The sequence below is a fragment of the Cricetulus griseus genome, chromosome 2 (assembly GCF_003668045.3).
Source record: "Cricetulus griseus strain 17A/GY chromosome 2, alternate assembly CriGri-PICRH-1.0, whole genome shotgun sequence".
In the NCBI taxonomy this organism is placed as follows: Eukaryota; Metazoa; Chordata; class Mammalia; order Rodentia; family Cricetidae; genus Cricetulus; species Cricetulus griseus.
Genome location: NC_048595.1, coordinates 280,205,503 through 280,217,019, shown reverse-complemented (window position 1 = coordinate 280,217,019; position 11,517 = coordinate 280,205,503). Strand labels below are relative to the sequence as shown.

Sequence of the window (11,517 nt, the reverse complement as noted above, 5' to 3'; positions counted from 1 at the left end):
TATGGGACACCACACACGGGGCAAGATGTCAGTGGGCTTAAATACTTTTTGTTTCAAGCAGCTGAAGAAGACAAAATGACATGTTTGGTCACCCACTGCTGAAGTCAGTGTACAGCGTGACCTACTGACATGCCTGCAGTGTTTCCTGCAATGTACCTGCAGCACCTGCATGTCTTCTCAGAGTATTGGACAAAGGGCAGGAGCAGGAGAGGGGAGTTATTTGTGCATAGTTTCATCTCATTAATGCTTTTTATCTTATGGCATTGCTTTTCTCAGTAAGGCTTAAAAAGGAACATGATTGCGCCTCCTAAAAGGGAAAAAGAACATTAGTTAACAAAAGTCTATTACACTATACATATAGAAATATAAGAAAATAATGAAGAAATCACTTAAAGCAGACGTGAGAGATCTGTACAGTAGGGAAGGCTTGGGGGAGCTCACTGCGGATTTGTACAGACAATGCATACTGCTTTCCTTTTCACCATTAGACCCTAGATGCTGGCTTCACAGAGACGTATGTCTTCAGAGAAGACAAGAGACAAGGCCAAGAGTACCACAGATTTGTGAAGTTTTCCCGCATCCACTGGCACTATGTGGCAGCAGAGTTTTTAAATAGTTAAACCTTGTTCCTTCTCTTCGAGTATGTAGTGTTTCACCAAAAGCTTTAAAAACACAAAAAGGCTACCATCCTATTCCTTCCTCCTGTCAGAATCAGTAGTGACACGAGGGGAGAAGTGCTGGGAACGCCTAGGCATTGACATAACAATGGTCCATCTCGGGACAGTGACACTGTACATGGTCAGGCAGCAGGCAGCCCAGTCTCTCAGATCATCTTTCACATGACGAAATTCTACTGCCCATGACGTTAGACTGAGGTATTATTAGCTCTGTGGACTGACACTCAACACAGCATGCCACTGTCCTGTCACACCTTCAACTGGACTAAATCCTATGTAGCAGTGAAACATTTCCCCGATGACAGAGAGGACTTCCTTGACTTTCAGATGTGGTTTTAGAGGAGACAGGGGGCCTTTGGCTCAGAAATGCCGAGGCATCTCACACTGTTCACAGCGGATCAAAGCCGGGTGATTCAAAAAAGTACAGGCAGTGCAGTTCCACTGAGCCCCCTCCTCTTCCTCGGTGTCTTGAGTCTTCGGTGCTTTGATGGTGGACCTTTGATCTGTAAGCAAGCCAGAGGACAAGAAAAGTTTAAGAGTAGGGAAAAAAAATCACCAAGTATACCAAATTACTGGTGACTGACTCTAACGTGGCAGGAAAGTAGCTGACACCAGAAGCAACAAAAGGCTGAACTGACAAGTGCTTTCCCAGCCTCCTTTAAATGCTGTTCCCGTCTGGGGAAGAGTGACTTGATATGACAGAGACACTTCTGTAGTCTATGGGGAAACATAGCCTTATATTCCTAACGTGTCACAGAAGAAAAAGCTACTCCTTACCATGCTCGAATGCCACTTTAGCCAGTGAAAAGGGTTCCTATTGTGACATACTGAGAATAATCATGGGCTTCATTTCCCATTCAAATAGTCTTTCTATTTGTTGTTTACTAGGAATGGAAGTTTCCATTAAATGTATTTTTTTTTTAAATCTATTGGGAAAAAACAAAACAAAACAGGTCTTTCATAACTTTTGTTTTTGAGACTGGGTCTGCCCATGTATCCCAGACTGGCCTTAAATTACAGCAGTCCTTCTGCCATTTTCATATCCTAGGTGCTAAGATTTTAAGTATGTGCTATAAACTTGTTTTTTTTAAGAACTAATTTTGTCTTTTCTTTTTCTTTTGTTCTGAGACAGGGTTTCTCTGAATAGCTTTGGAGCCTGTCCTGGAATTTGCTCTGTAGAAGAGGGTGGACTTGAACTCACAGAGATCTGCCTGCCTCGGCCTCCCGAGAGCTGGGATTAAAAGCATGCACCACCACTGCCCAGCCTAAACAACTACTTTCTAAATGTGTGTTTATGCTTATGGCAATAACAAATGCTGAAAAAGTAAGCAGTGTCCAAAAAAAAAAAAAAAATAAAATCAGGTTTTCTTTTTAAAATCAGACACGGCATGAAAGAGCACTGAATCTGATCTACAACAGTAGGGAGCTTTTTGTATTGTGTTCAGAGATTTTCTGCTATGAGCTCTTTTGCTGCCAGAACCAATGGTCACCACCCTCAACAATGACATTGTAACTTAGTAAGTTTCATCTTATATTTAAATTTGTAATGTAGCTGATTAACTTTTTTTTAACATGTACGCATTTTGTGTATGTATATATGTGAGGATGCATGTATCGAAGCATGAATGTAGAGGTCAGAGGACAACTTGTGGGAGTTGGCTGGTTCTTCCTACCATGTACCTCCTGAGGATTGAACATGGCTCATCAGGTTGGCTAGCACCAAGTTCCCTCACCATTCACATACCCTGCCAGCTCCATTTGAGTTGATGTTTGCACATGAAGTGAGGTAGGGGTCAATCCCGTTATTTGTATATGGAGCTTTCAGCTTTGCCAGCTTCACTGACTGAAACACCCACTGCACTGGTTGCACCTTGCTTGTTTCTGTCCTGTTCTACTGGTCTGGTGTCAAGTTCTGTTTACACCAGCACCACACTGTTTTGATTACGATAGCTTTGTCATCTATTTTGAAATACGAGCATGGTATCTCCAGCTTGGTCCTCACTTGAGATTGCTCTGGCTAGCCAGTCTTTCCTTTCTGAATTTTAGGATATTTCTATTATTTTTATAAAGAATGATATCAGAATTTTGATAGTGACTACACAGAATCTGAAGACAGCTCAGCAGTTAAAGAGCACTAGCTGTTCTTCCATAGGACCTGGGTTCAATTCCCAAGCACCCACATAGTGGCTCACAACTGTCTGTAATTCTAGTTCCAGGTGATCTTACACACACACACACACACACACACACACACACACCTTACACATGTACATAAGACAAAACACTAATGCATATAAAAACGTATCTGTAGATCATTTGGGGCATCTTAGGTAACTGAACAGTACAATTTTTCCAATCCATAAACATGGATTTTTCTGCTAATTTCCTTCTCCAGCGTTTATAATTCTGGTATAAAATTCTTCTGCCTCTTTGATAAAGTTTATTCCTAAGTAGTTTATCTTTTTGACTGTGACTGTGAATGAGACTGTTTTCTTGATGCCTATGAATTTCTTTTGCACAATTATATAAAGAAACATAACTGATTCTTGAAGGCTAATTTTATATACTGTAACACTGGTGAATTAACTAAGTAGTTTTAACAGTGAATGTTTGAAACTATGGCTAATACTGATCCTGATATATGCTATGTCTTTTTCTTAAAATACAAACACCTATAAACAACAATTTATAAATTATGCACATTAAGAGAGTAACCCCGCATAGTAAAACATTTAACACTATGCTAATAAAAACTATCTAAAATTTATAAATTATTTTTGGAATATTCCACATAGTATTTTCAGAATGTGATTAACTGGCTAACCAATTAAAAGAGAGGAACTGCAGCTGGAGATAACCACATGCTCATATCTTCTGCAAATCAGGGCAATTTTGTTTCCTCTTCTGATATGGATGTCCCCCCTTTTTTCTCCCCCTGAAAGTAGTAGAGATGGTGGGCATTTTTTTCTTGCACCACATGTTAGACGAAGGCTTTCAAGCTTCCCCCACTATAACATGACTGGTGTGGTTTTGACATATGGTCTTTCTTAAGCTGAGGTTATGTTCCCCCTTACTTATAGACTCTATATTTACTAACTTGCTGTGTGTGTGTTGGGTGTGTGTGTGCATGCATGCCAGGACACATGTACAGAGTTCAGAGGGCAACTTTAGGAATACATTCTCTCTCTGTTATATGGGCTCCAGTGACTGAATCCAGGCCATCAGGCCTCACAGGAAGAACCTCTCTCCCTGCTGCAGCATCTTGTATTTTATGCTTTAATCATGAGTGGACCCGTTTTCAACAAATGCTTTTTATATGCCTACTGACATGGCATGGTGTCTTCTTTATATATATATATATTCTAATCTGTCTATGCCAAGCAGCTCTTTTATATCAGAGTAATCCCACTTGGCCATGATGATGGTCTTTCCAGGGTGTTGCTAACACTGCAGTAAGAACACATATACCTTTGTTCACTGGTATCTGGGTCTGGAGCATCCCATTACTTATAGAGTCTTTGCCCAGTTTTGGTGTCATCAAACATTTGCAAGTGTTCCTTTTCAATATTTTGGGGGAAGAGAATTAGTATTAATTCTTTGAATGATTCATAGAATTAACTCAAAAAGTCACCTACTTCTCTGCACTTTTCAATCTCATTATTAGCAGACTTGTATTTCTTCCTGATTCAGTTGGATAGAATTTCTTGGAGTTTATTTTTTAGGAGTTGCTAGTTTGTTGACACACAAATGTTCACAATGGTCCCTTAAGATTCTTTTAGTTTTGAGGTTTCTGAAAATTGTCATAGTTTCTCTTTCAATTTTATCTGAATTTTCCCTCTCCTCAACTGGCATAAGCTAAGGGTTTATAATTTTAGTTTTTCAAATGTCTTAATTGATTTTCTGTTGTTTTTAAACTCTCTATATTCCTTCTATTAACTTTGGGTTTACTTTCTTATGCTAGGTCCCCGAGTTATTATTTTTAACACAGGCTTTCTATGAACTGAACATTTGTATTGCTTTTGTTGCCTCTCACAGGTTTTAGGGTTGTTTGTTTTGTTTTCTTCCCAATGCTTTTGTGTCAAAAGTGGGGTTCTGGGATCAAACTTTAGCCTTGGACTTGCTAGGTAGGTCTCTATCAGTGAGCTACTTATCTCTAGCTCATTCTCCAGACACTTTAAAGCTTCATTTCCTCAAAGACCCAGTGGATATTGAAGAGTGTACTGCTAATTTTCCATGAATTTTCTGGTTTCATTGGACTGTGGTTGAAAGATGGTTGAAATGATTCTGCTCTTTAATTTGTTAAAACACATTTTAAGGTAGGATAGCTCTGTAAATGTTTGTGCCTTCCTATTGAACATATCCTTTTATCATATACATGAAATCACATTCTTTGTTCTTAGAGACAACTCTAGACTTAAAAAAAAATATACATTTTGTCTGATTAATTATAGCCACTCATGATTTCCATTAATTACCAATTAACAAAATACCTTTGTATACTTGACTTTTAGGTTTTTATGTCTTTATGTCTAAAATGAATCTCTTGTAGAGAAAACATATTGCTGAACCCTGCTTATTAAAATTCACCCATTTGCTTTATCAGTTGATGGTGAGTCAATGTATTTCCATGGAAGGCACTTACTGCTAAGTGTAGACTTAGCACAGCCTTTGTTATGTCTTCCCCCTATTTCCTTTCCAATTGTCTTCCTTGTTATCTGATGATTCTTTTGTTTACTCTAATTTCTTAAGCCATCTGTCTATTTGTTAAGAGTATTTTTCCCTTCTTTCTGTTTACATGGATATCTTTCAGTTACATCTTTGTATTTTAAGTTGGTTGATGACTTAATTTCAATTCAATGCAAAAGCTACACTTTCACCAACTCCACCTTGCCAGATTATGTGCTCTTGCAGTCAAAATTTGCTCTTTTAATAATTTATGCCTACTTACATTTTTTTTTTTTTAATTTAACTTCTCTTAGGGCTAAAAGCAAATCATGCACCATGAATGGTTAACAATGCCATAGTGATCTAAATGTACCCTCCTATGTACTTTACTTTGGAAAATCAGATTTATGTATATGATTTCATTTGTACACATATTCTAGTGCCTGGTTCAAATACAGCCTTATTTCAACATGTCTTACCATGGTGCACACATATTCTGTGACTGTGAACGCTGTAAAATGTTACTAGATACTTTTTGAAATTTACCTGGAATTCAGGATATATTACTCAGAATTATACAGAACAAAAACCGTTTTCTCTATGTTGACTTTTTAAAGAAAATAAGCTTTACTTTCTGTTTCGGGAGTACATAGCTGCTAAGTAAGGTCTCACACATTTCCCTTAAAAAGTTAAATACATTACATCCTTGCAACCCCCCCAAGCCCCCAGAATGTAAATGAAAATAAACAAACATCTGCCTAATGAATCCACTCCAGAATCCCAAAGTTAGAAGCACTTCTAAAATGGAAGGTTGTAAAAAAAAGAAAAATTTTCTAAGATTTTGCTTTTCAAAATGTAACAGTTTTCACACTTAATGGATACACTAACCTTTGGGTTTTGGTGGCACAGGACCTACAAATCCAATATTGTCATAAAAGTTATGAATAGCGCTGGGGTTAAAATGTGGTCCTGAAATATATAAAAAGTAAATATATCAATATTTATAGCTCAAAAATACTTAATTTTATTTTTTAAAGCAAGCATTTCTTTCTAAAACTAAACAGAAGAAATGCTTTAATTTATACCCTCTTAATTTCAAATTATATGTAAGATTTCAAAAACATATCTCAAAATATAGGTATAAGATAGTATTCATAAACAGAGGCGAGTGGTACACTGGGAAGAAGTGAAATTAATGCTTGTAAGAAAGGATTAGAAGCAGACCCCCTGACTCTATGTGACATTGTAAAACCAATTAGGCCAAGTCCACCATCTTTCAGTTTGACGAATGCTGGACTGCACACAGAAGTCTAACTCAAGACTTCTTTGTTAAGTTTCCTTTGTCTCTTTTAAAATTTTATATATTTCTATTATTTCCCCAACTTGAGAATTAGATTTCAGTGATAAAATTTTATTTAGGTTTTCTATGGAACTGAATTAAATATAAATACTTTTTACTAACATAAGAAATGATTGCTATTTAGTAACTGCTCAAAAAAGTATAAAGCCCTATCATGGCCCTAAGAATATATAACTCTATGTTTATGTCCTTTTCTATTTAATCAATTAAGACAGTGCCAGTGAAATGAGGACACACAATTCTTGAAAGGTAAAAGGAAAAAGTTACATGGATACATCCATATCAATAAATCCCATTAACAGACTATACACACAGAAGCTAAACCTCTGACCATTCAGATAGACACACAACCATTGTCTTCCTTTACCACAGGGCTACAGCAGATCTATAGGCTACTGAATGTATCTGCTTTCTTGAACCAACTACATACTTATTGGGGCTTGGAAGGGGGTGTTAAAAAGCCAATTGTTCTTTAACACTATCTGGCTCTAAGCTGAATACTTGGAGACAGTGACTGATAAGCCTGTTCTTAGCCACAGGACAAGAGTTGGCAGATCAATTCAATGAATTTCAGCTGAGTATTACCTCGGGCTTGAAAAAGATCAATTTCTTTGGTTAAGCAGTCAATGTCAATCTGGAGTTGTCTATTACAACTTCTCAACTGCTGCATTTCTTCGAGCTGAAAAATAATTCCATGTAAAAAAGGTTTGTATTGAATTCTCATGTCTTTAGTTAAGAAAGAATGGAGTTTGGCAGGGGGAAGGTAAGGACAGAAAAACAAGTATGAATTAAGCACATTTGCAGAAAACTAGAGCAAGCCTTTACACTATGGCAGTAGGCCTACTCTCCTGTGCAAGCGCAGAGTCACAGCGGTTGTGTAAGACTTACTGAAGGTATTTGGGATATGGAATTTGATCTCTTCAGGCGCCTTTGAGTTAGATTGTTTTCCATTTCATTGACCTCAGATTTGAGTTTATCCAGCTTTTTCTTCTGCATCTCAAGTTCTCTCTGAAGCCGTTCCATCCTGGCCTTCTGGTGCACTAGCAGAGCTGGAACAGGAGGACAAGCGTGAGGACCCACCCACTCCATCAGCTACCCTGAGCAGATGAGGCAAAGGAGACCAAGCATTTCTGTGACAGTGTGCCAAGAATCCCAGAGCTGCATTAAAACAAAATACTGCTAAGCACTTAAAATTTCAGAAACCTTAATCTGGAAACTATTTTAATTATTTAAGCAAATATTGTACACCTAAAAAAGTTTTTACGGTTTGGATAAAACTTACATTATGACTGAAGACAATGTCTGCAGTCTAATACTTTTGAGATGGTTCTAGCATCAAAAACATACTTGTAGCTCTGTAGTTCACATCTGACTCTTGGAAAGAACAAGTCTTTCCACTTTTGTGACACACTGGTCTATGCATGCAATATTCTAACATGACAATTTTACAGATATTTCATAAGAAAATCTGGAATGGTGTAAACACAGTTTGATGTATTTGCAAGAAAACCACATGAATACTAACGAATTATTCAAACTCTAAGTTTAAAACTGCCATTTAGAGAAACAAACACTTTGTTTTCTCATTCTCAGACTACATTTAGCAGGATTTCTAAAGGAAGCAACAAATCTTGCAGCATAAATGCTGAGCTACCTGGGAAAGCTTATCAAGCTGTCAAAACTGGCGATGTCACTGGGAGCAGCGCTGGGAGCAGCGCTGGGCAATTGGAATGACACTTGATTGGAAAGACACCTTGGGTTGATGCTACCCAGAGAAAAGTTGATGTGATGGACCTTAAGCCCACAGTATTTTTAGTGCTTCCCATGTTTAGAAATGTTTGGATACACAAATACTTACTACGGTATTACAACTGCCCGAAGTGTCCACGCTATACAGGCTTGCGACTTACAGTTAGTAGGTGTACCAGGGTCTAGCTATACAGTAGTATTATTACACAGGTCTGGGAATGCCATGGTAATTGCAAGATGAGTGGACTGGCTACATGGCACATTTTTTTCAGATTGAATTACTTGCTAAATGTTGTATATCTGTACATTTAAAAATGAATTCCAGGGCAGACAGAGAAAGAGAGAGAGAGAGAGAGAGAGAGAGAGAGAGAGAGAGAGAGAGAGAGAGAGAGAAGAGAGAAAGAGACTTGAAGGTTAGAAATGGCCCCAAATTGAAGAAGATAAAAATATAACTTTAGAAGATAATGGAACAACTTGTTCACATAACTAAATTATCAAAGAGTACACAAAGACAGGTAGCTGCTGAAAGGATTTTTTTAAAACAAGCAAACAAACAAAAAATAAAGGATGGAATATAATAACAAATGAACAGAAAGCTGAGTATAAAGAAAGACAAGACCACTCTGGTGCATATGTGAGAATGGCAGAGACTGTTGAAAGCAATGTGAAACTAAAATACTAGAAGATAAAGAATTAGGAAGTACAAAGTCTGAGAAGTATTTCATGGTCTTAGAAAGAATGCTCCAAGAACATCTCTTGTGTTTCTCTTTATGGGCTGTGCTTACATTTACATGAAAACCCATTCCTAAATGCTAACATGCTAACTCTTTAGGAATTACTAATGAAGGTACAATTTCTAAATGAAACACTCAGTTCCTAAATTAAAATAACAAAAAGAAAAATAAAGAACATGTGGGCAAGGAAAAACATGAAAGACATACCAAACAAAAAAAAATTGAGAATAATTTAAACTGTTATTAGTGATGACAATATAAATATATAAATGTATTTGTTGAGATAGATAAGCAAAAAAGATTGTAAAAAATACTTTATTTACTATGTATGACTGTTTTGCCTGGATGGAGGTACATTCCTGTGCCTGCAGAGGTGAGTGAGGAGAGGGAAAAGGACCCCTTGGAACTGGAATTATAGAGATTGTAAGCCTCCATGTGGGTGCTGGGAAATGAATCCAAGTCTACTGTAAGAGCACTGCCAGCCAAGCAGTCCACTCCATTCCACAGAGTAGACTTAAGTAATTCACATATCTGCTGTTTATAACAGAAACATCCCACTCATTGTTCTGTTAATGAGCCAAGAGCCTACTACATCAGGGGCAACTCAGGAATAGAATGAACAAAGAGACAACTTCCTCACCCTGTGGAATTTTTGGTAAGAGGGAGACTAAGGCAAGAGAAGAGAAGAGCAAGGTCGGGACTCTTTATGGAGCCTTAAACAGATGGAAATGGGGCATTACAAAACATATTAAGTGCCCTTTAAGTCCTCTTTTTGCCAAAATTAATGGGTAAAAGTTAATTTCAGCAGGCAAGGCCTTTTGTTGTTAGACAGCCACAAGCTGGAGTGAGTGGTTCATTACCAGCATTGCTTCTGGACTATAGGCATCTTACATACGGCACTGCCTTGGTTCAACTCCTTCAAGCTTCTGAAGGACACACGTTTCTTCATTTTATTGGAAACTAGATGGTGTTAGTTTTAATAATTTTAGGCACTTTAAATAATGCCTAATTCTTCCAGAAACATAAAACCATTAAAAGAGAATGCACTTTAAGGCAATCCATTGTGAAATGTCCCAGGTATTGATGAATAGAAACATTTTAGAATTATTTTAAAGGTAATTTTTGCCACTAAAATGTAGAAGGTACTTACTTATCAAGTCTTAAATTTATATGATTTAATGTGCCTAAATTAGGTATATGCCTAAGTCAGCTTTTAAAATAAATCTAAATGTTTCTAGACTTCAATTGGGTTGGCAGCGGAGACTGTATCTGTTTTATATATTGCTGTATTATTACTAGACATTTATTTGGTGACTGAATCCAAAAGATTCAAAGATGGCAACTTTTAAAGTGTCCTGTTTTCATCTGTTTTGCCATTTTTAAGGCTAGTTGAAATCAGATCTTGCAGTAGGGCCTGTCATTCAAAAGGCAGACACAAGAAAACAGAGGATAATGTGGGTCTCCATACCTAAGACATCCATATTGTTTACACACAGCACTGAAGAGGCTGGTGTTGGGCACTACCTTGCTGGCATTCTTTGTACATAACTAAGACTGTGCGCATTTACAGCATTAAGTACAGACACTGTCTAAAGCTTACTTCAGACATTAGGATGCCTACAGCTTAGCTCTCTCCTTTAAAAGGAGACAGGGCAGCAGTCTTCAAGTTTGTGACAGAACGTCATGAGGCCAGTTCAATGTGGTTTCAAGGAGTATCACCATAACTAAAAAGAAAACAGCACAAGATTTCTGCGGTCTGCTTTTCCATATCATGGAACACGGAAAGGTTTTCTAATTATGATACAAACCCCCAAAATCAGAAGGAGAAAAGACCGGCAAATCTGAATACACAAAAGTAAAGCATTTAAAACTTTAAAGTGAGCACAGCCACTGCAAGTTAGGAAAGCAGACTCAGAACTCCCCCCAAAACAGTCATTCTCACAAAGGAAGAAATGTGTCTTCAAAAAGTACATGTCACAGAACAAAGAAGTATTTTCTTTCCAATCACTTGCTAGAGGGGGAAGAAAGTTCTTGTTAACACTGTCAAAATGCTCTTTGCTCATAAGTGGGGCATTTAGACTAGTATGAGAGATCTACGTGGAAACTGGCCACACACACCTACTGTGGCAGTGCAGGGTGGGATGCAGAATTTCAGTTTACTTTGAACTGGGTGTGGCTATGAAACCTGCTTTACCCACAGAACTCCACCTGCAGAAGCTAGGGGCATGGCTGATCTGCTAGCATTCCTCTTGTCACTGAGCAGAGATGGAACTTTTTTCTATCTGGTTCTTGGGTGGGATGAACAGGACCCACCAGCTAATCTGTAATGACA

At 37.7% G+C, this 11,517-nt stretch overlaps 1 protein-coding gene across 2 annotated transcripts in view; it reads right to left on the bottom strand.

Annotated features, from left to right (window-relative positions):
- Tab2 (TGF-beta activated kinase 1 (MAP3K7) binding protein 2) overlaps positions 1 to 11,517 on the bottom strand; it is a 55,743-nt gene that overhangs the window by 710 nt on the left and 43,516 nt on the right. For both annotated transcript variants that reach the window (XM_027402047.2, XM_027402048.2), the window contains 4 exons: positions 7,591 to 7,751; positions 7,288 to 7,381; positions 6,231 to 6,311; positions 1 to 1,180 (listed from right to left, as the gene is read on the bottom strand). The exon at positions 1 to 1,180 is cut by the window's left edge and continues 710 nt beyond it. In XM_027402047.2, coding sequence (XP_027257848.1) covers positions 1,038 to 1,180; positions 6,231 to 6,311; positions 7,288 to 7,381; positions 7,591 to 7,751 — 479 coding nt within the window. In that variant the 3' untranslated portion in view covers positions 1 to 1,037. The remainder of the gene's footprint in view (positions 1,181 to 6,230; positions 6,312 to 7,287; positions 7,382 to 7,590; positions 7,752 to 11,517) is intronic.